The sequence below is a fragment of the Lynx rufus genome, unplaced genomic scaffold (assembly GCF_022079265.1).
Source record: "Lynx rufus isolate CCGP_SWC_20201006 ecotype Redwood Valley unplaced genomic scaffold, mLynRuf1.p SCAF_4, whole genome shotgun sequence".
In the NCBI taxonomy this organism is placed as follows: domain Eukaryota; kingdom Metazoa; phylum Chordata; class Mammalia; order Carnivora; family Felidae; genus Lynx; species Lynx rufus.
In genome coordinates this window covers 92,363,141-92,387,631 of record NW_025814856.1, presented here as the reverse complement: position 1 = coordinate 92,387,631, position 24,491 = coordinate 92,363,141, and the positions used below count along the sequence as shown (strand labels likewise).

The following is a 24,491-nucleotide window of genomic DNA, read 5'->3' as shown; positions in this document are numbered from 1 at the left end:
ACCATACACAAAAATCAACTCCCAATTGGGTTAAGATTTGAATATAAGATCTAAAATTGTAAAACTAGGGGCGCCTGGGTAGCTCAGTCGGTTGAGGTCATGATCTCACAATTCGGGATTTCGAGCCCCGCATCAGGCTCTGTGCTGACAGCTCTGAGCCTGGAGCCTGCTTTGGATTCTGTGTCTCCCCCTTTCTCTGCCCCTCCCCTGCTCTCACACACACACACACACACACTCTCTCTCTCTCTCTCTCTCTCTCTCTTTCTCTCTCAGAAATAAAATAACATAAATTTAAAAAAAAGATAGCAGTTAACATATTTGACTGAAAAAAATTAAAAATTCTGATGATACGAAGTATGTGTTGATTTACTGTCCTCCAACTTGGGTATTGCCCTAATCCTTTTAACTAAAGCCTCTCCATCCATTGTTTGGTTGAGTATTATTTTGTCACTAATTAAATGTATTTCTTGCCCCAAGAAGGGCTCGTTCATTATTCATGCTTGAGAATGTTTGCCTTTTACACTTGAAAATCACCTTGGTGGTGTGTACCAAACTATTAATACCAACTTAAGTACTGTGTAGAATGCAGAAAAGGTGTAAAAAATAGGAGCTGGGGGACTTGGGGAAAAAGCTTTTCTTGCAGAATATTTCTTTACGAAATATACTGAGTTTACAGGATATATTAATGTTAAAATCATTTCCCCCAATAGAAGAGTAGAAGGATGCAAAGAAAAAAGATAAGTAGGATGATAGGACTGTAAGGAATTTAAAACACTGGAGAATATGTTATAAGTTCTAGACAGTCCTCAATGATTATTACTTCCCACTTTTTCTCCATCTGCCTCCAAATCTGTGGTTATGTTGTTCATTTTTTCCCATATTATTTTTCAGGTAAATTGAAAAAGAGACTAATTTTTCAGATCTCATTGTTAAGTAGATTATGATCTTATAAAAATTGCTGCTATAATTTTTTTAAAATACTTTTCTATTAAGAAGAAATAAAAAGTCCAATAACCTTAATTCTTAGTTCTCAAATGTTACAACTGAATTTCTGACTTACATTCTATATAATTCTATATAATTGTTAGAAATATATCAGTTTTTTTGACTCTTTTTTCTGGTTTGAGCATATTCAGGTTAACAACTTTGCTGGAAAGGATGTCAAAATAAAGCATTGTAGGCCTTTTTAGTTTTCTGGAGGAGGAGTACACCTATATTCTAGCATATGTTTATTATTTTTCCACTTAACTATGTTCAAATAAACAAATGTTAAAAGTATTTTCTTGGACTTGAAGTTTCTACATAAATTTCAGGAACTAAAAATATTTCATTGTTCAGATTTTCCCATATACAGAAAAATACAGAACAGTGAAAAACTTATGGTATATTTACCACCTAGATTTAGGAGTTTGTTTGTTTGTTTGTTTGTTTGTTTTGAGAGTGTGTGCACAGCAGGGGAAGGGTAGAGGGAGAGAGAGAATCCTAAGCAGGCTTCATGCCCAGTGTGAAGCTCAATCCAAGAGTCAAACTCTTTTTTTTTTTTTTTTTTTTTTTTTTTTTTTCAACGTTTATTTATTTTGGGGACAGAGAGAGACAGAGCATGAACGGGGGAGGGGCAGAGAGAGAGGGAGACACAGAATATGAAGCAGGCTCCAGGCTCTGAGCCATCAGCCCAGAGCCTGACGCGGGGCTCGAACTCACGGACTGCGAGATCGTGACCTGGCTGAAGTCGGACGCTTAACCGACTGCGCCACCCAGGCGCCCCCAAGAGTCAAACTCTTAACTGACTGAGCCACCCAGGCACCCCAGCAGATCATTAACATTAGTATATTTATTTGTTCTGAAGTATTGTAAACTTCAGCTATCATAACACTTTAGCTTTATAATACTTACACTGTGACTCTCTTAAAAAAAAAAAAAAAAAAAAAAGACACTTCTGGGAGTGCCTGGGTGGCTCAGTCCCTTAAGTGTCTATTGATTTCAGCTCAGGTCATGATCTCAAGGTTGTGAAAGTAATCCACATTTGGGATGCGCTCTCTCTGCCCTTCCCCCTTCATGGCACACACTTACTCTCTTTCTTTCTCTTTCTCATTCTCATTCTCTCTCTTTCTTTAAAAATAAATAAATAAAAATTCTAATTGAAAAAAAGACACTTCTATGGGGCGCCTGGGTGGCGCAGTCGGCTAAGCGTCCGACTTCAGCCAGGTCACGATCTCGCGGTCCGTGAGTTCGAGCCCCGCGTCGGGCTCTGGGCTGATGGCTCAGAGCCTGGAGCCTGTTTCCGATTCTGTGTCTCCCTCTCTCTCTGCCCCTCCCCCGTTCATGCTCTGTCTCTCTCTGTCCCAAAAATAAATAAACGTTGAAAAAAAAAAAAAAATTTTTTTTTTTTTGAAAAAAAGACACTTCTAGTATAACCATAGTACTATTATCTCATCAAACAAAATCAATAATAATTGTTTAATATCTGATATGTAGACGATGTTTAGATTTCCTTATTTACCCTCAAACTGACTTTTAAAATTTCATTTATTTGAATCAAGATGTATTTGGTTGGTAACTCTCACAAGATTCCCTTATACTAGAACAGTTCTCCCTCCCCTGCTTTTTTCCCCACCTTAATTTCATTTGTTGAAACCAAGACAATAGTCCTATAGAGTGTTACAGTTTCTCCTATTTTGTGGTATTCTTAACCATGTTACTTGAGTCTCTGAATTTCCTATAAATTGGAACTTAGATCCAGTGGATTGTTTAGATTTAGATTAAACTTTTTTCCTAAAAAATACTTCATAGATAGATAATGCTGAATACTTAATTTTGCAGCACAAAATCTTACTGACTCAGTGATGCTAAGGTTAATCAGAGTGTTCAGGTTCTAGAATTGTTTTTGGGTTTTTTTTAGCAGAATAAATTTACTTTGGCAATATTCCTCAAAGTGTGTAAAAGAGGATACTCGGTAAATATTTGTTGATTTGTCTTTTGTTTTTTTTTACATACTCCTTTCCTTAGGTTCTCCTTTTCTTGTGTAAAAAAATAAGACAATTACTTTCATTTTTCACTACAGATTTTCAGCTACTGATGTTACAAACAAAATATTGCAGCATAGAGTTGAGGAAAACACTTAAACCAGGTGAGTAGTAAGAAAAGTCCGAAGAGAGATAAGACTACCATTTTTATGAAGTTCATTATTGGGATGATTGATAAAATTGGAATGTGAACCATAGGATACTCTCTAAATTAAGTTTCCTCAATTTGATAATGTTACTGTGAAATGTAAGAATATTCTGAGGTAAGGCACCTGGATGACTCAGTTGGTCAAGCATCTGACTTGGCCTCAGGTCACGATCTCACAGTTTGTGCTTTCGAGCCCCAAGTCAGGCTCTGTGATGACAGCTCAGAGCCTGGAGCCTCCTTCAGATTCTGTGGCCTCCCTCTCTCTCTACTCCTCTCCCATCATTTTATAGATGATTTAATGCTCTGTCTCTCTCTTTCTCTCTCTCAAAAACATAAACATTAAAAAAAATTTTTTTTAAGAATATTCTGAGGTTTTTAGGATGAAGGGGTGTGATGTATTCAACCTACTTTCAAATTGTTCACAAAAAAAAATAAGTGATACCAAAGTGTATTTGTGAGAGAGAGAGAGAGAGAGTGAGTTTGGTGAAATTCTGGGTTAAAAGGAATTCATTTATTTCCAGTGAAAGTATAAATTGGTCCAGTCTTTCTGGAAAGCATTTTGGCAATTTATCTCAAGTTTTTAGTTAAGCCTAGTAAGCTTACTTTTTCTTATATAGTAATTCTAGGAAGACTACAAAAAACTATGTATATGAGGATATTTATACAAGAGTGTATGAGTGAATGAATAATGAAAATTTGACAGTGACCTAAATATCCAACAATGTGAGACTGATTAAATACAATCAAAAACTCAAAGTATTAGAAATGATAGTATAAATCTATATTTATTGATACAATGTCTGTAATGTATTTTAAGGGTCCACACTGCTACTAAACATTATGAATAGTATTAACCTATTTGTTTTTTTAAAAAGATGCATGTACACAGGTATACAAATGTTTGTACGTGTTTGATTTATTATGTGTAATCTGCAGGTGCATGTGTGTATATGTTATATACATGTACATACTTATATATGCATTTGTGTGTACATAGACATTTGGAAAGGTGATACCCTTATATTGCTAGTGGTTATTTTTGAATAAAAGGTTTATAAGTGGTTTTTATACTTTTTTATATTAACTGACTTTTTAGAAAAGAGTATATATTGCTTTTCCCATCAAATTTTTCTAAGATAATGCTTCTTTTGAAGATTATGTGTTTTTATTTTATACCTTTGGAGCAACTTTTGGCATGCATCAGAAATAATGATATATTTGCTAGCTCTATATTAGAGTATATACGTAGTTCTTATGAGGCTAAATACACAGATTTTGGGCCTTGTTGATCAGGTGCCTTCATTCTGTTACATGGCCAGAGTCTGTATTCTTACTGCTCTATGAACTGTCTTACAAATGTGATGCTGCTCACACAGCTTAAGTGCACTACCATTTTTGGAAAATCAGAGTGCATGTTCTATTAATGACAATTGTGTAGTTAGTGCCTTTGTGTAGAACTTATATATATTTATTTTTGATTGTGGTCAACAGCACGTGCTTTGATATTAATGCTGGCTACTGTTTTTATAGATGATTTAATTTTTAGCAGTCAGATCTGAGGGCATTTTCATTAAACTCCTATTTTAAATTTTGATTTTCCTTAACAGATTTTTCTTTAGTCAGTTAAAAATATGGATCCTGAGTCAGAGGGACCACAGATTATCAAAGTGACACCCCTTCAACAAATGGTTGCCTCTTGTACTGGAGCTATCCTGACATCACTAATGGGTAAAATAATGTTAATGTTATAGATTATGTAACTGTTATAGATTTCCATTTGAATTTACTGTCTGAAATAATGATAGTATTATCATTCATGCTTCATCATATCTCTCCATCAGCGTAACATAAAACTAACTCTGGAGAGAGAATCAAGAGACTTGAATTTTATTACAGTCTTTGCCATTCTTAGGCTGAGTGCAGTTTGAGACAGTCCCTACTTCTCTCTGAACTTCATTTTTACCTATGAAATCAGGGGCTCAGACCAATATTGAAGTGCCTGTCAATATTGAACTTTTATGACTCTATTAGCCTTTTTTTAAAAGGAAACAAGAAAATAGGATAAAATATGAGTATAATGAATGATTTAGAACTTGGGCAACTTATGGTAGCAACAAATACAAGTTACGTTTTCTTTTGCTTGCATTAACAGTGAATTTCTTAAATTCCTTTGGCCACATTTTCTGTTTTTTACAGTCTATTTCTTCTAGAGAAAGACAAACAATATAGTTAGGTGATAGATGGCTAGTTTATTTAGATAAGATAGCAGATGATTAGAACACATATAAATGTATTACTGTTGGATGTGCTATGTTGCTTCAGTTAGTGTTGTAAAGACCTTAAAGATAATCTAATGTGACTTCCTCATTCTCAGATAAAGAAAAGGTTTCTTCAACCACTATTCGGCATTTTTTCCTACTTGGATAAAATAGCATGCAAATGAAAACAATTCTCCTTTACTGTGCTATTCCCAAATGGAGTAACACAATGTGACAGTAAAGACGATTTATGGCTAGCTTACTCACTTTTTCATTATCTATAGTTTTTATTTGATATAGCTAAATTTAATGTGTTAGAAAAACTAATATTGTTGATTACTTGTAATAGAGTTATTCTCAAATTTTTATATAGACTTCTAAAACTTTTATTCTTTACCTTAGATGATGTAGTTTCTTAAAAATACTAGTATTTTAGGTTTGGAATGGAATTATTATAGAAATATTATAAATGATAGTTTAGTGACGAGAGAAGTAATTGTCTTCTCATTGATCCTCTTTTAAACAGAATTCAAGGGCAAAAAATTAGAATGTTACATTTAAAACCTCTTTGAGATAAATAATCTTACTCATATAGTCATGAAGAGGGGTATGATTTGCTACATTTTGTCATATTTGGACAAATATCTGTATAATTTACAGGTATTATTAATTAAAATTTATGTTTCTTCATAGTGACTCCTCTGGATGTCGTTAAAATTCGACTGCAAGCACAAAGGAACCCATTCTCCAAAGGTATGTGTACTAGTTATCCTGAAAATCTTGTTAGGTTTTTAGATGTTACTTTATTCATTTTTGTTTGAAAAATATTTTTTGTTAATTTTTTAAAGTTCATGCCTCTTTATCCTCATGCAGAAATGCTTTTTGGCACGTACTTAGTTGTACGTGATGGAGTCTAGCCCTAAAACAAATATATATAAAACACTTATAACTCTTTTATATAGCTGATTAAAGTATTGGGTGATTTAATATTTGAGTATGTGTCTCACAAGAGCACAATTAAAAGTGTAAGGAATCTTAGACTCTAGCTTCCTCCTTAGTCTGAGAGTTCTGCCCATCCTAGAACATTCATCCAATAGTCATCCAACTGGTGCGTGAATATAGTGCTTAGAAATCATTATTTTATCAGGATAGTATGGTTTATGTGAATTTGAAAAGAGTAGTCATGTATTTTTATTAGATGGGAAAAAAATAGCAATTCCTTTATTAATCTTCCACAATTTTATAAAGATGATATTTTAAACATGTTAAAATTTTTTTTAATGTTTATTTATTTTTGAGAGAGAGAGAGAAAGTACAAGGTGGGGAGGGACAGAAAAAGAGAGGAACACGCAAAATCCAAAGGAGGCTCCAAGCTCTGAGCTATTAGCACAGAGCCCGACGCAGGGCTAAACCCATGAACCACAAGATCATGACTCAAGCTGAAGTCGGATGCTTAACCAACTGAGCTATTCAGGTGCCCCTCAAACATGTTTAAGTAGCAGAAAACAGATTGCTTGGACTATGAGAATGTTGGCTTGGACATAGATGCCCCTCTGATGAACACAGTACTGAGATGGAATGAACAATAGGCATATTTCAGATGGAGGAAAGTATACATGGATTATAGGAGAGTAAAAGGGAAGGTAGTTTCCTACACATTTAAGAAATCCTTAAAAGCAGAAGGAGACACTTAGACTTACATATTATGAAACTCACAGAATTATACATGGTTGAACAGAAAATGTAATTTTGGCAGCTAGAGTGAGTCCAATAATTGGAAGGAGTTGCTATTAGGGAAAGTTGTAGTAAATTAGGTGGGAGCTGATGAATGTCTAGATTGAGCAGTATAAATAGAGAGCAAGGGACAAAGCATAGCACAATTTACATTGGTGAGAAGAACCTTTTTAAATAGTGTATTTTTCTAATTGGGATATAATTGACATGTAACATTGTATTAGTTTTAGGTGTGCCACATAATGAATTAATGTATGTGTGTATTGCAAAATGATCAACCCAGTAAGTTTAGTCAGTGTTCCATCACCTCACACAATTAACATTTTCTTGTGATGAGAACTTTTAAAATCTACTCTCTAAGCAACTTTCAAGTGTACATTAGATTTATGTGTATGTTTTTATTTATTTATATGTCTGTTTCACTTATGTATAGTCCAAAAAAAATTTTATTGCCTGAATTTCCCTTGTATACCACAGTTTTCTTCTTGTCAAATAGGATGTACACCCATGTTCTCTTTTCAAAACAGGTTTTCCTCCTTTATTTCCCCCCTGTATTCCCTCATATACTCTAAAAGAATTTATTTCTGTGTGCATTTGCTTTCTACATTCTGAAAATTTAAAATTTACTCTATTACTTTTCACTACTTTGAGTTTAGAGACTAGTGTTATGTCATAAGCAAATCAGCGTATGTATTTTTCATCCTAAAAGGTGAAAACAAAGGTATATCTCTTTTCATAATTTTCTAGTCAACTCCTTGTACTTTGAATTTGTTCATCTGTAAAAATAGCATAGTTGTGTGAAGTAGGTTTTCACTGTTGGGATCTTCTTTGTTAGGAAAATGTTTTGTATATAGTAATGGACTTATGGATCATCTATGTGTTTGTGAAGAGGAAGGCAACAGAGCATGGTATAAGAAGCCAGGACGATTCCAGGGTACATTGGTAAGGAGATTATGTTATTTATAATCACAATATGTTTTCTATTTTTACGATTTATGTATGAAAGATTTTTCTAATTGTAAGAGAGTAAAAAGTCCGTGACACAGTTAGCACAGTTATCCAGAGTTAAAAGTAGATGTAAGGCAGGAAAAAGGCAATTACTGCTTTGCTTTTAATTAATTTATTAACTTTCTTTTCATCTGTTTGTACTTTTTTGTGTGAAAAGAAAAAATGAACTTTTTAATTTTGACATAATTATAGATAATAACAATTTTAAGAAAAATATACAGACAGATCCCATATACCTTTTTCCTACTTCCCCCCAAGTGGTAACATCATACAAAAGTGGTACCATATCACATCCAGGATATTGGCATTGATACATTTAAGGTGTAGAACAATTCCATCACCACAAGGATCCTTCCTGTTTCCCTTTTATAGCCACACCCATTTCCTTTGTGTTCTCAACTGCTCCTTACTTAACACCTGGCAGCCGCTAATGTGTTCTTCATTTTTTTAAAAAAAATTTGTTGGGGGGCTCCTGGGTGGCGCAGTCGGTTAAGCGTCCGACTTCGACTCAGGTCATGATCTCGCGGTCCGTGAGTTCGAGCCCCGCGTCAGGCTCTGGGATGATGGCTCAGAGCCTGGAGCCTGTTTCCGATTCTGTGTCTCCCTCTCTCTCTGCCCCTCCCCCGTTCATGCTCTGTCTCTCTCTGTCCCAAAAATAAATAAACATTGAAAAAAAAATTAAAAAAAAAAATTTGTTGGGGCGCCTGGGTGGCTCAGTCACTTAAGCGGCTGACTTCGACTCAGGTCATGATCTCGCGGTCCGTGAGTTCGAGCCCCGCGTCGGGCTCTGTGCTGACAGCTCAGAACCTGGAGCCTGTTTCAGATTCTGTGTCTCCCTCTCTCTGACCCTCCCCCATTCATGCTCTGTCTCTCTCGGTCTCAGAAATAAATAAATGTTAAAAAAAAATTAAAAAAAAATTGTTAATGTTTATTTATTTTTGAGAGAGAGAGAGAGAGAGAGAGAGAGAGAGGGAGCACGTGAGCAGAGGAAGGGCAGAGAGAGAGGGAAACAAAGAATCCGAAGCAGGCTCCAGGCTCTGAGCTGTCAGCACAGAGCCTGACATGGGGCTTGAACCCACAAACCGTGAGATCATGAACTGAGCCAAAGTCGGATGCTCAACTGACTGAGCCACCCAGGTGCCCCATGTGTTCTTCATTTATATCATTTTCTCATTTCAAGAATGTTCTGTGGATGGAATAATAACATATATAACATTTTTGGATTAGCACTTTTCATTTATCATTATTATCTGGAGATTCATTCAGGTTGTTGCATTTATCGATAGTTCTTTTTCATTGCTCAGTAGTTCCATGGTATTGATGTACCACAGTTCGCTTTTTGGGTTGTTTCTAGTTTGGGGCTGTTTCAAATAAAGCTGTTACATAGATTCATTTCCGGGTTTTTGTGTGAAAGTATTAAAAAACAAAACAAAACTACTCACTGTTTTTTTTCTGCGAACACTCTATTTACAACATTTCTCAACCAGATATGTGGGTTTTTTCCCTTATTCCAAACAATTCTTCAAGTATTAATGAACGCCAGCTAGGTATCCTAGAGTTTAACTCCATTCTGACACCATAGGACTATTCCCACTTCAGATGCCAATCATAGATCAGGTTGTCACCTGTGTTTCTGAGTAACTGGCTGTAAACAAAGCTTCCTGCAACCCCCTTTTCAGATTCAGTGAATTGCTAAATAGCTCACAGAACTCAAGAAAATAGTTTACTAACTAGATGACCAGCTTTTTATGAAAGGGTACACCTCAGGAATAGCCTGGTAGAAGAGACACATTAGTGCAAGACTCGGGGGGTGGGTATGGAGCTTCATTCTCTAGGTATGTCACCCTCCTTGAATTTCCATGTGCTGTGCTCACCAAGTTGGAAGTTTTTAAACCCCATACTTGAGGGATTTTTTAAGGAGGCTTTGTTATATAGGCATGATTGATCAAATTATTGGCCTTTGGTTATTAATGTAACCTCTTGTCCCTTTTTCCTCCCCAGAGCCCCTGAAGTTGGGGTGTGGGTTAGAGTAGTGGAGTGAGACTAGAAGTTTGAGCCCTTTAATCACATGGTTGGGTACCCTAGCAGCCAGCCCCCCATCCACTGCTTATCTAGGGACTTTTCATGTTTATTTTTTATTTTTTTCTTTTTTCAGGGAGAGGGAGAGAGCATGTATATACTAGCAGGGAGAGGGGCAGAGGGAGAGAGAATTTTAAGCAGGCTCCATTCTCGGTATGTAGTGGGACTTGATCCTTGACCCTGGGATCATGACCTGAGCTGAAATCAAGAGTCAGACAGGACTACTCACCTGACTTGAGCCACCCAGGTGCCCAGTCCTGAGGGACCTTTCATAAGTCACCTCCTTAGCATAAATTTGATGGGGTTTGAAAGAGATTTGTTACATGTAATAGACTCTAAGTCTAAAGCTCTCTTTTGGCCAGCAAAAGAGCGGGATGCACGATGAAGAGCAAGAGATGGCTAATGTCTGGGAAAAGACAAGAGCCCTGAATCAGGGTTTTTATTAGCCCCATTTTTATTAGGATCAGAAGGCTTGCAAACATGATGGGCATGTACAAAGAAGCAATGAATCTGTGAACATTAACTTGGGGACATGAGGAAAAGGGGGTCTTGAAGATATTCGGGGTTAGGGGTTTGAGTTAAAACAAAACAAAATCTGGGCGCCAGGCAGTTGGGCAGAAGGTTGTTTACAGTGGACGTGAAGTACCACCTCCGTTTATCTTAGCTAGACTAGGGGATGAGACAGATAGGACACTTGACCTCAGAGTTAATAAGGCACCTTTCTTTTGTTAATCATCTCAGCTCTGGGCAGCTTCACCTGCATCACAGCAGTCTATAGCTCAATTTACCTGTTTATGTAACTTGGTCCTTTCCTCCTGTGAAAGCAGCTTTTTGCTATAGTACTAAATTGGGGGGCACTTCTGCCCTGAACACCTAATCTTGCTTACCTCATAAATCTTTGTATTGGGCGCCTTTGTGCCCTTCTCTATCCTGGGGTTCCTTTGCACCTCCCTATTGTTGGGGTGCCAATCTTGTTTACCCAAGCTCGGGTGTGAGCATCCTATGGCCTTGTATTTCTTTATGCCTTGTTAACCCATTGGTGTAAGCCCGGGGGGGTTCCTAAGTTTATCCCCCACAGTTATGAGTAACAAAAGATACCCTTTTCACCTTTATTCTTTGGAGCTTTTTAGGACTAAGAAAAAAGGCCAAATATTAGAACAAAAGATGCTCCACTGCTCTTTATCAATTAGGAAATTATATTGATTTTAGGAACTATGTGCCAGGAACCATGGACAAAGACCAAAATGTATATTTCTAATTTTATAAGTCCTAATATCATCATAAGTCTTCATTTTTCTGGGATAAATGCCTAGGAGTGCAGTTGTTAAGTCACATGGTAGTTGTATGTTTAGAGTTTAAGAAACTGCCAATCTGTTTTCTAGACTAGTGGTACCTTTTTACATTGCCAGTGGCAGTGTGTGACTGTTCTAATTTCTCCATATCCTCACTAGCCTTTGATGTTGTCACTTTTTAGCAGTTTTGATAGATGTCTAATGATATCTCATTGTGGTTTTAATTTGCATTTCCTTAGTGGCTAATGATGTTGAACATCTTTTCATATGCTTATTGTTTATTAGTATATCCTCTTCAGGGACATGGCTTCTCATGTCTTCTGCCCATTTTCCAATTGAACTCTTTGTATTTTTACTGTTAAGTTTTGAGAACTCTTTATAAAATCTAGATAATAATCCTCTCTCGAATGTGGATTTGCACATATTTTTTCCACTCTCAACTTACCTTTTCATCCTCTTGAACAGTCTTTCATGGAGTTAAAGCTTAATTTTGATGTAGTTCAACTTATCATTTTTTTTCTTGCGTTAGGTGTCAAATCTAAGAATGCTTTATCTTTAATAAGTTTTATAGCTTTATGTTTTATGTGTAAGTCTTTGATCCATTTTGAATTATTCTTACATAAAGTATAAACCCAAGGTTGACCTTTTCATTGCTTTTGTTCATTTTGCCTATGGGTGTCTAGTTGGATTTGTTAAAAGGCTGTCTTTCCTCCATTAGGTGCTTTTGCACATTTATCAAGAATCATTTGGGCATACTCTGTGGCTCTAGTTTTGAATTCTTTACTCTTTCTCATTCATTTTTTTGTCTATTACCTATATCAGTACCACACAGTCTTTTTTTTTCTTTATTTAATATATTATTGTTTTTTAAATTTACATTCAAGTTAGTTATCATATAGTGTAACAATGATTTTAGGAGTAGATTCCGTAATGCCCCTTATCCATTTAGCCTGTCCCCCTCTCCCACAACCCCTCTGGTAACCCTCTGTTTGTTCTCCATTGTTTAAGAGTCTCTTATGTTTTGTCCCCCTCCCTGTTTTTATATTACTTTTGCTTACCTTCCCTTATATTCATCTGTTCCGTGTCTTGAAGTCCTCATATGAATTAAGTCATAGGATATTTGTCTTTTTCTGACTAATTTTGCTTAGCATAATACCTTCTGGTTCCATCCACGTAGTTGTAAATGACAAGATTTCATTCTTTCTGATTGCCAAGTAATACTCCATATTTTGTATATACCATATCTTCTTTATCCATTCATCCATCAATGGACATTTGGGCTCTTTCCATACTTTGGCTGTTGTTGATAGTGCTGCTATAAACATTGGGGTGCATGTGTCCCTTTGAAACAGCATACCTGTATCCCTTGGATAAATGCTTAGTAGTGCACTTGCTGGGTCGTAGGGTAGTTTTGTTTTTAATTTTTTGAGGAACCTCCACACTGTTTTCCAGAGTGGCTGCACCAGTTTGCATTCCCACCGGCAGTACAAAAGAGATCCTCTGTCCGCATCGTCCCCAACATCTGTAGTTGCCTGAGTTGTTAATGTTAGCCATTCTCACAGATGTGAGGTGGTATCTCCTTGTGGTTTTGATTTGTATTTCCCTGATGATGAGTGATGTTGAGCATTTTTGCATGTGTCTGTTGGCCATCTGGATGTCTTCTTTGGGGAAGTGTCTATTCATGTCTTTTACCCATTTCTTCACTGGATTATTTGTTTTTTGGGTATTGAGATCACACAGTCTTAATTACTATAACTATATAAGCCCTGAAATTGGGTAGACTGATTTCTCCCACTTTATTTTTATTTTTCTTGTTCAAAGTTGTTTTAGCTATTCCTGAGGTTCCTTGGTCTCTTCATATAAATTTTAGAAAAATATTTTTATATCTATAAAAAATGTCACTAAGATTTTTATAGAAATTGTGTTAAGGCTATATATCTCTTTGGGAAGAAATAACATCTTTACTGTGTTGACAATGAGACAGATTAACAGGAGAAAATCAAACTTAATTACATATGTACAGGTGCTCTGTAAGATAATACAGCCCCCAGGCAGGCATTTAAGGTTTATATGCCACCCACAGTTAAGAAGGGAGAGGGGTCTGGGACTTCAAAGGAATAAAGACAATTCACAGGAATATGAAAAAGTAAATGTTTGGTAAATAATGTGTGCTGAACCACATAGAAACATTGGGACACAGGAATTTTAACAGATTTTGCTAGATTTCTCTCTACCACACCTACTTTATATTATACTATAGTTATCTATGGTGAAAGCTCCCTTCCTAGAGCACTTCCTCTTTCTAAACTCTTTTAGACAGAAAGAAGGTCAAAGTTTCTTCCTGAACCTTATGTTTCTTGAAAATATTCAGCCTAAAATAATCTACATGTCAAAAAGTCACATTTTGTGGTGGCAAATTTTGCTCCCCATAATGGCATATAATTGAGTAATGTTTTTTGAACTACTGTCAGTTTTTATCTTTTACCAGATGTATTTAGACTACTGATATTTAATAGAGTTATAGATATATTAGAACTTAATCTTTGTTAAAAAGCAAAATTCACTGACTAAATTTGAAGATCTAATTGGCTTTATTTCAACAATTCATGATTTGGGCAGTGTTGCATCTAGCAAGTAGAAAGGAGCTCTGAGGAGCTACACCAAACAGAAGACTTTTATAGGCAGAAGAAGATGGGGCCAGGAAGTTCTACTAACCAGGAGTGGATTGTTACAGGCAAGGTCACCTTCCTCTGAGGGAAGGTGGGGGTCTGTCTGGCAGATTACCTCACTAGTGCTAACCTGGTAATTACACATTGACTGATTAAAGGTCATGTTCTTAGGAGAGGCTGAAACTGCAGTTAGGTTAGGTACTATGCTGGTTGTGCTGACATAGGGGTGAGCATACGTGATTCCATTTTGATTCTGTTGTCCCATTGTTAACAGCCTACCATTTCCTTTTTTGCTTTCTCTTTGTTTTCTGTTGCTGTTTTATTTTTCCTGCCTTCTAATGTGTTACTTGAACATTTTTTAGAATTCTGTCTTTATAGGGTTTTTGGGTGTATATTTATTTGCTGAGGCTTCCTAATTTTTTGGATGTGTTTGTAAATGATCATTCAGTGATTTCTCTGTTGACTGCTTTAAAATCTATGTCAGATAATTTTAATATTCTTCTTTTCTCCGTGTTGGCGTCTGTTTATTGTCTCTTTTCATTCAGTTTGATATCTTCCTGTTTCTTAGAATGACAAGTGATTGTTTTTTTTTTTTATTGAAACCAAGAAATTTTAAGTATTACATTATGAGACTCTGAATCTCACTGAAACATTCTGTTGTGACTGGCTTTTTAGACAATGTTAGAGGAAGAGGCGTGTCACCTTGTTAGTACTGAGTGTAGCTGGAAGTTAAGGTTCCTCACTTAGCTTCCATGGGCACACCGTGTGGAGAGTTTCTTTACTCTTACACAGGTGATATGATCTGAATGTTTGTATCTCCCCAAAATTCTAATGTTGAAATCCTGATACCTGATGTGATGGTATTAGGAGGCGTAGCCTTTGACAGGTGATTATGTCATGAGGGCAGACACGTACGGAATTAATGTCCTTAGAAAAGAGACCCCAGAGTTCCCTTGTCCTTCCACTATGTGAGAATTCAATGAGAAATCAAAGACCTGGAAGAGGACCCTGTGACCTTGCTGGCACCCTGGTCTGGGACTTCCAGCCCCCAGAAATGTGGGAAATACATTTCTTTCATTTATAAGGTACTTGGTTATAGCAGCTCAAACAGACTAAGACAGCAGAGAGGAAGTTCTGGCTTGCCTTACACTGGTGACAGGAAAACCCTAACCCCTCCTCATTTTCTTCCTCTGCTCCTCTGACACTACCATTAGAACGCTTGGCATATTCATCTTAGTTATTTTTAATTTTTTTTTAATGTTTTTAGATTCCCAGTCTGATAATTCTGAAATCTCTGCCATATATGAGTCTGGTTCTGATGCTTGCTTTGTCTCTTCAGACTGTGTTGTTTGCCATTCAGCGTGCTTTGTAATTTTTTTGTTGAAAGCCAGGCATGTTGTATTGGGTTAAAAAAAAAAAAACAGGTAAATACAGCTTTATTGTCAAGTGATATGTTTATCTGATTAGAAGCTAGTCTATGTTTACTGCCTGTTATAGCTGTGTTCTCAGAGAATGAAGTTCCCTCTAGTGTCCTATTTTTTTGTCTTGTTCGCTATCATCTTTGAGTTTTCCTAGAGACTGCTCAAATAGGGTCTTAGGTTTGTGGTTCTTTCAGCTGTGATCCTCTGTTTCACAGGAGCCCTGTTGATGGGGTGGTAAGTATGTAGGAAGAGAAACATTCTATAGTCCTATGACTAGGTCTTACTCTTACGAAGCATGAATTGGGTATTTCCACTGTGCCAGATTGCAGATTTTGGCAAAACTGCAGTAAATGAGGGTCTGATAAAATAGTTTCCCTCGCTCAGCTTTGTTAAGGAGAATATAAGTTTGGGGTATATTTGAAAACTGGTTACGTTTCTAAATGTAAAACAAGTTGTTAATTTTTCAGTTCAGCTTTTTTCTTGTTGTGAGAACAGAAGTGGCAGCTATATCCTTCAGAGCACTAAATTTGATGTATTCCACAATTTTGATGTTCTGTTTTTATTATCAGTTGAAATATTTTCTGATTTCCCTTGTAATTTTGTTTTTTGCCCTGGGTTTAGAAGTGTAGTATTTTAATTTCTTAATAATGGGGTACTTTCTAGATATCCTGTTATTCCTGATGTCTGCTTTTAATTCCAGTGTGATTAGAGGAATATACTCTGTAAATTTTCACATTTTTGAAATTTATTGAGTCTTGCTTAATGGCCCTACATATGATCTGTCTTGTTGAATATTTTATATGCACTTTACCCATCTACTATCTATCTATCTCTATCTATTTATTTATTTTAGAAAGAGAGAGAGCATACAAGTGGGAAAGAAGGCCAGAGGGAGAGAGAGAGAGAGAGAGAGAATCTTAAGTGGGGCTCGATTCCACGACTGTAGGATCATGACTGAGCTGAAATCAAGATTCGAAACACTCAGTTGACTGAGCCACCTACGCACCCCTTTATGTACACTTTAAAATCTGTACTCTGCAATTGTTGGGCATAGTATCCTATAAACTATTAGGTCAGGATGGCTGATGTTTCATTTAGATCTTCTAGATTATTACTCAATTTTTTCTTTACTCTGTCAGTCACTGAAAGAGGATATAAAAATCTTCAATTATGATTGACAGTTTGTTTTCCCTTTAGTTCTGTTAGGTTTGTTACATGGATTTTGATATGTTTTTCTGACATATTTTCATCATAATGAAGTGTCTTTATCACTACTGGTATTCATTATATTGAAATTTTTGTCTGACATAATATAGCCACTCCAGTTTTCTCATATTATTATTTATAAAGTATATCTTTTTCCATCCTTTTATTCCAAGACGACATAGCTGGGCCTTGTTCTTTTGTTACCCTCTCTTACAATCTCTGATTTTTAATTGGATAATTTAGTACTTTATTTATTTTTTAATTTATTTTTTTAATGTTTAATTTTGAGAGAAAGAGAGCATGAGCAGGGGAGGGGCAGAGAGATAGGGAGACACAGTATCCAAAGAAGGCTGCAGGCTCTGAGCTGTCAGCCCAGAGCCCCACTTGGGGCTTGAACTCACAAACTGTGAGATCGTGACCTGAGCAACATTCAATGCTTAACCAACTGAGTCACCCAGGCGCCCCCAAAATTACTAACATGGTTGAGTTTCAGTCTAAAACTATATGCTCCCTCTGTTGCTTTTTGTTTTGTTTTCTCCTTGCTCTCTTTTGGATTAGTTCAATTATAATTAATATTACATTGACTTCTCTCTTCCCATTTCTAGGGAGACCGTTCTCCAAAAATCTTTCACATTTTGCATAAGTTTTGAGCAAGGTACTGACTGTCCTTTGTCCTTACCATCTTTTCAAGGATGTTTACATAATGAATAAGCTTGGATGATACAGTGTTTCCCTCTAGGGCAAAGGAAAGGTATCCTCACTGCCTATTATAGAGGATTTGGGTTCCCTATGGTCAGATTTCCCCTCCTATAATGCAGGCCACCATATGTTCAGGTGTCTTCCAGCCTTCTTCATGTTGCCTTGTGGAAATTGGGGCTCAGGAAACTGGCACAGAAATGCTGATACTCTGGCTGCTGCTGGTCCTGTGAGTAATAAACTGTCCTTTACCTCTTATCCCAGAGATTCTTGTCTTCTACCAGCTCTCATGATACTGTGGCTAGCTGATTTGTCAACTTGCAGGTGGAGTACAGTCCCAGCCCCTTCACAGTTCTTGACACCATTCACTCTCCTCTTTATTTGTGCTATAGCTTCGTGTACAGTTCATCTTTGCATGTTGCAAATTCCACATTTCACTATTAGAATTTTTTATTTAGAGTCTTGTATCTTTTAAAGTAGTTAAAAGGAGAAAGGGGGAAAATAAATGTTTTGTATATAACCGCATATTTACCATTTCTCCTGTACTTCCTAACTTGTTTGAAGATCTTAGTTGCCATTTGGCATTGTGGCCCTCTTCCCTGAAGAACTTTTCTCAACATTTCTTTAGTGCAGGTATTTTGGCAGTTTTTCTCTCAGCTTTTGTTCCAGTGAAATGTCTTTATCAAGCATCTTTTTGAAGCCTGTTTTGGCAACATACAAAATTCTGGCATAATGTGTTTTTCAGTACGTTTAACGTGTCATTCATTATCTTGTGGCCTTCCATGTGTCCGATGAGAGGTTAGCCTTCATTTGTATCACCCCTTATCATTTTTCTTTTCTTTTTTTGTTTTCACTGTGTTTATTTTGCTTGGGATCCTTGTGATTTTAGGCTCTGTAAATTGGTATCTTTCACTTATTTGGGGAAGTTTTTGGCCATCATTTGTTCAGGTTATTTCTAAGACTCTTTTCTCTCCTTTCCTGTCTGATTCCATATAAAACCATTCTACCACTCAGTGTTTCCCCAGTGTCCCTGAGCCTCTGTTCATTTTTCTTCATTCTTTTTCTCCCCCTTCTTCAGATTGAAGATCTACCTTCAAGTTCACCAACTCTTTATTTGCTGCTTCCATTCTGCTATTAAGCCCACTTAGTGAATTTTTCATTTCAGGTTTAGAATTTTCATTTGGCTGTTTTTTATGGTAACTGTTTCTTTGCTGAAATTCCAAATTTGTTCACTCATTATGTATGTATCCTCTTTTTAGTTTTTTAAATATATTTATAATAGCTGCTTTAGAATTCTTGTCTGCTAACTATATTATTTGAAATTTCAGCATTGATTTCTATTGACTACTTTTTCTTTAAGTATGGGCATATTTTGTTCTATATCTAATCAATTTTTTAAAATTTTTTAATGTTTATTTTTGAGAGAGAGCGAGAGAGAGAGCAGGGGAAGGGCAGAGAGAGGGAGACACAGAATCCGGAGTAGGCTCCAGGCTCTGAGCTGTCAGCACAGAGTCCGAAGCGGGGCTCGAACTGACGAACCATGAGATCATGACGTGAGCTGAAAGTTGGATGCTTAACCAACTGAGCCACCCAGGCACCCCTAATCAATTTTGATTGTATAGTGGAAGTTATGAATGATGCGTTGTAAGGACTCTGGATTTCTTTTATATTCTAAAGAGTCAGTTTTGTTCTAGAATTCTAGCACTGAACTTTGGCTCTATTCAGACTCCATATTTAGGTTCCCCTGTGGTGAGTTGCAGCTGAAACTTCCACTCAGCAGCTTTTAGCTGCTGCTTTTTTTGTTGTTGTTGCTGTTGCCAGCACTTTGTTATCTTCCTCTAGGCATTGCATAATTTATTAGCGAGCCAAGTTTTGTGGCTGATTTTGTATGCAAACTTTGTGCACTCTTTATTTGCCACCCTGCACTCTGTATTTGCCACCTTAAGCAAGTACATGTGCTGTTCTCAGCTGACTTCCATGGGCAAAAAGCTACAAACTTGCAAATCTCTCATTGCTCTCTCTTAACAGTACTTTCCTCTGTTCTTTACCTGCTTTTGATTCCTCTCCAGAGAATTCAAGTATTGGGTTTAAATAATATTTTCTCAGATTCTTTAGTAGGTCAAGAGAGTTATTCTGACCAATTCTCTGCCATTACTCCAATTCCTTTTTATAATAAACTTTATAAAACTTGGCATCTAAGCCCTAAGTAGAATAATCCAAAGCTTAGTGACATAGTTTTTATTCTGTTTAGCAGAAAGTATCATTCAGAAATTTATGTTTTATTTATGTTTGAAAGTTTTAAAAGAATGGATGTAATATAAGTTTGAGAAACTCATATTTTGGACATAAATGCTTAAAAGAATCAGTGTACCAATCATTTATCAAAAAGTTTGTAATGTTGGGTTCAGGGATATATTTTGACACTTTTTTCTATTATAATTTTAGGATGCCTTTTTGAAAATCATTCGAAATGAGGGCATTAAATCCCTGTGGAGTGGCCTTCCCCCTACTTTGTAAGTTATAATTTACTATTTTTTCTCACTAAATGGTGATTGCTGTTTTATTTTGCCTTATAGTAAACATGGTTGCATAAAATTGTGCATAAAATTTTTAATATTAGGATTTTTTCATTTTCTAAAACATTGTTTTGTGAGTCTCACAACCACCCACATACTTGATGATTTGTTGGAAGGACTCACAGGACCTAAGGTTATACTCATGTCTGTGATTTACTGCAGCAAAAGGAGACAAAGCAGAATCAGTAAGGGAAAGGCACAACAGTAGTTGACCAGACAGGCACAAGGCTTCCAGGGCCCTCCCTGGTGACATCCCACAGGACATGCTTGTTCTTCCACCACTGAAGTGCAGCAGCATGTGCAAAGTGTTTCTACCTTAAAATCCTTTTGAATGGCAGTCTGAAGCTTACATTGGGATTGATGACCTTGCTTTATGACCAGCTGTGATTACCAGAACTCCAGACCCCCCAGAAGAAAACAGATATTTACCAAAAACCTAATTTGCACAAATCAGCCTAAACAAGTTGACTTTGTGCTACAAACATACCGAAGAAACCTTATTGCAGGGACTATTCCAAGGGCTAAATTCCTTAGAGTTGGCCAAAAGTCAGGCATGCAGAAAGGTCCTCCTGAAGATAAAGAAGATTTGAACAACCAGGCCTGCTGTGTTAGGTCTTTGGTGCATAATTTTGTTTGCATTTTCTGAAATGAAGAGTTTGGTGTTATTTTGTTTTTTATTTATTTTACTAACAAGAAATACCCTGATGTGTGTACTTTCCCTTTCCTGGATAATTTTAATTCTCTACTAACTAGCTATTATATGAGTTAATATGATAAACTAGTAAGGCTAAATGGAAAAAGCCCAAGTAATACTTTGTTTCATTTCTTTTTCTTTTAAATTTTTTAAATGTTTTATTTTTGAGAGAGTGACAGAGCATGAGTCGGGGGAGGGAGCAGAGAGAGGGAGACATCAGGCTCCAGGCTCTGAGCTGCACAGAGCCCAACATGGGGCTCAAATCCATGAACCGCTAGATCATGACCTGAGCTCAAGTTGGCCACTTCACAGACTGAGCCACCCAGGCACCCCTGTCTCATTTCTTTTTAATGTATCTTTTTATGGAGTGAATTAGTCAACTTTGAGGTGTATATTTTAATTTTTTTTGTTTATTTATTTTTGACAGAGAGAGACAGAGCATGAGTGGGTGAGGGGCAGAGAGAGAGGGAGACATAGAATCTGAAGTAGGCTCCAGGCTCTGAGCTGTCAGCACAGAGCCCGACACAGGGCTCAAACTCACAAACCGTGTGATTATGACCTGAGCCGAAGTTGGATGCCAACCGACTGAGCCACCCAGGCGCCCAGAGGCATATATTTTAAACAGTGCCTAAAATTCTAAAGTTAGTGGCTGATCCAGAACCAACAGTCAGTTCTTTTTCTAATTCTCATCATCAAATTTCACTATGGAACCTTAGACATTTCAAAGTATGGTCTGTGAATGTCCCTTAGTTAGACCATAAACATAAGTTGGTTTCTTGTTGTGTTAATATATATAACATGAGAGTGCCTGCAACTTTGTGTTTAATTTTTATGTATTTATTTATTTTGAGAGAGAGAAAGCATAAGTCGGGGAGGGGCAGAGAGAGATGGAGAGAGAGAATCCCAAGCAGGCTCCATGCTGTCTGTGCAGAATCCAATTCAGGGCTCAGTCTCACGAATTGTGAGATTATGACCTGAGCCGAAATCAAGACTTGGATGCTTAACCTACTGAGCCACCCAGTGCCCCACCTTTGTGTTTAATTTTATTTATAATAACCTTTTGATAATTTCATTTGAAAGGTATGTCATTGGAATTTCCTCAAAACATTAATTGTAATTTATTTCTAGTTATAAGCAGGTATGACATATGGCCCATAGTTTGAAAAATATTTTATAAATGCTCTTGTATTTTTTACTTCAGAGGTTTTCACATTATAGTAAATGTAATTGGGAGGAAGATTTTGGGAGACCAGAAACAATAGAACAAGTCAAGGAGGTAGAGGAGTGTCCTCATTAGTCTTTTCCTGTTTATGACCTGACCAAGTGCTCTGTAACTTACCTTCACAACTAGAATCTAAACTTCCATAGGGCAGATACCTACTGTGTATCGTTTTGTTGCATACTAAGTTAAACACAATAATTTTAAAGGAAAAGTTGATCATTTGTACTGATTCATTGTGGTTTTCAGCTTATACACAATATAAGGATTTTTGCTTATATTTAATAATAATTTAAGAATACATTTAAGCCTTTTGTTAATTTTGTATAAATCTTTTTGTTTGTGTGTTTCTAACAGAGTGATGGCAGTTCCTGCCACAGTCATTTATTTTACCTGCTATGATCAATTAACTTATTTTCTGAAATCAAAATTAGGAGAAAATGAAAGTCATATACCAATTGTTGCTGGAATTGTTGCTAGATGTAAGTAATAAACTTATTGTTTAATAAACTTAAACATATTGTTATGTCATTTTGATTTCGGTTTAAAGCTTATTTTAAAATTTTGACAGTCACAGATAATGTTCCATAAAATACAGAGTATTGGTAAGATGTATTTTGCATTGTAGTTTGTACTGATTTGTTAATATCTATACTCTTTGAGTCGTAGTATGGTGATTGCCATAGGATAGGAGGGGATCAACCCATCCCTTTTGAATCTTGGGCAGAGAGGTTAGACTTTATATTTTCTAGATTTTAGAGTTACATCAGATGTCAGATTAATGTCAGGTTGATATCAAATTGATGCCCAAGTCCTGAATCATTTTCCTTGTAGACTCTGGGATTCAGAGTCTATTCAGAAGGGAATTTGCCTCTGTGAAGAAGGATATTTCTCTCCGTGAGAAATATAAAAGTGAGGTTTTATAGTACTTTAATTGATGTGTAATATTTCTGGAACTGCTCTTGAAAGACTTGAAACTAGGCGCACCTGGCTTTGCTCAGTGGGTGGAGCACATGACTCGTGATCTCAGGGTTGAGAGTTTGAGCCCTACATTGATTATAGATATTAGACATTACACGTTACTTTAAAAAAAAATAAAATAAAATCTTAAAAAAAAGAAAAAGAATTGAAACCAGAAAGAGGAAGTTAAATGAAAACAGACTTTTAAGAAATACTCTTATAAAGGAAAAATAAGGTGCACCAATATATTGGCATCCTTACCTATTTGATTTTAAGGTTTGCAGACATTTCAGAATAAAATTTTTTTATATATAATGATGAAATATTTTTGTATATATGTTTGCATCGTACATGGTTTTGTTTTTATTTTCTTATATTTACTTGTTTGTATTAGTTGGTGCAGTAACTGTGATAAGTCCATTAGAATTGATTAGAACCAAGATGCAATCTAAGAAGTTTTCTTATGAAGAATTACATCGATTTATCAGCAGGAAAGTGTCTGAAGATGGTTGGATTTCCCTTTGGAGGGGCTGGGCTCCTACTGTTCTTAGAGACGTACCATTCTCAGGTAGGATTTATTTTAGTATCTGCTCAATTTTAGGTAGTGTTGTCTGATGTATATATCACTTTTAAATCAACTAAATTTAAACCCTTTAAGGCTAACAGTAAGTTATCTTCTTTAGTGACCATAAACTTCTAGTTTGTTGTTGGGCTCTCAGATCTTTATGAGTCTTTATTGAATGAATAGTATCTGTCTAATACAAGCTTTTCTTTCTTCTTTCTTTTTAACTTTTTAAAAGATATTAACTGGTATGTAGTCATATTTAGATAATACAAACTACCTTTGACATTATTCTAAATGCCATAATTAGTAAGGTAAATAAATTAATACAAATCAAAATATAAAATACATTAAATACCACCTGTGAATTATATTGACTCCTGCTTTTTCAATTATTACAGATCAAAATCTTCCCCTTTGAGTATCCTGTAAAACACTATTATTAATCAGAAGATTGTGCTAATTATTGAATTATGAAGAAACAGAAAATTATGAAAAAGAAGTATAAAACTAACAAATAACTTACAAAATGTGCATACTTCAGTAATATTTCTCTTGTGAATCACAGAATTTTCTGTTTAAGACCTGAGATGAATAATTATTGAGAACCCTTGTATTAAAGTTCCTCTTTCTTCTTTCCTTTGAGTTAATCCTTTTCTTGGGCTCTCTTATTCACATGCATCTTGCCCTTTCCATTACTATTTTTCTTCAACCTTCTATATTCAGTTAATGCTATTTAGAAATATAGATTCATAGGCCAATTATTTTTTTTACTATAATATTTGACAAGTAGAAAATAACAGTATAAATTATGAAGTATATTAATAAAGTGAACACATGTGAGGTCACCAGTTCAATCTCTGAACTAGAACACTGCAGTTTTTCAAATCATGACATATATCCGCCTCGACTGCCACATCCAGTGGTCACTGCTATACTGAATTTT

The 24,491-nt window shown here is 36.0% G+C and overlaps 1 protein-coding gene across 2 annotated transcripts in view; it reads left to right on the top strand.

Moving 5' to 3' along the window:
- The window catches only part of SLC25A40 (solute carrier family 25 member 40), a 69,753-nt gene that overhangs the window by 11,516 nt on the left and 33,746 nt on the right, over positions 1-24,491 (top strand). For both annotated transcript variants that reach the window (XR_006965132.1, XM_047095835.1), the window contains exons 2-8: positions 3,062-3,127; positions 4,779-4,899; positions 6,123-6,182; positions 7,999-8,105; positions 19,980-20,047; positions 22,381-22,505; positions 23,378-23,551. Coding sequence is in view for 1 of the 2 variants with exons in the window: in XM_047095835.1 (XP_046951791.1) it covers positions 4,803-4,899; positions 6,123-6,182; positions 7,999-8,105; positions 19,980-20,047; positions 22,381-22,505; positions 23,378-23,551 (631 nt within the window). In the remaining variant the exon portion in view is untranslated. The remainder of the gene's footprint in view (positions 1-3,061; positions 3,128-4,778; positions 4,900-6,122; positions 6,183-7,998; positions 8,106-19,979; positions 20,048-22,380; positions 22,506-23,377; positions 23,552-24,491) is intronic.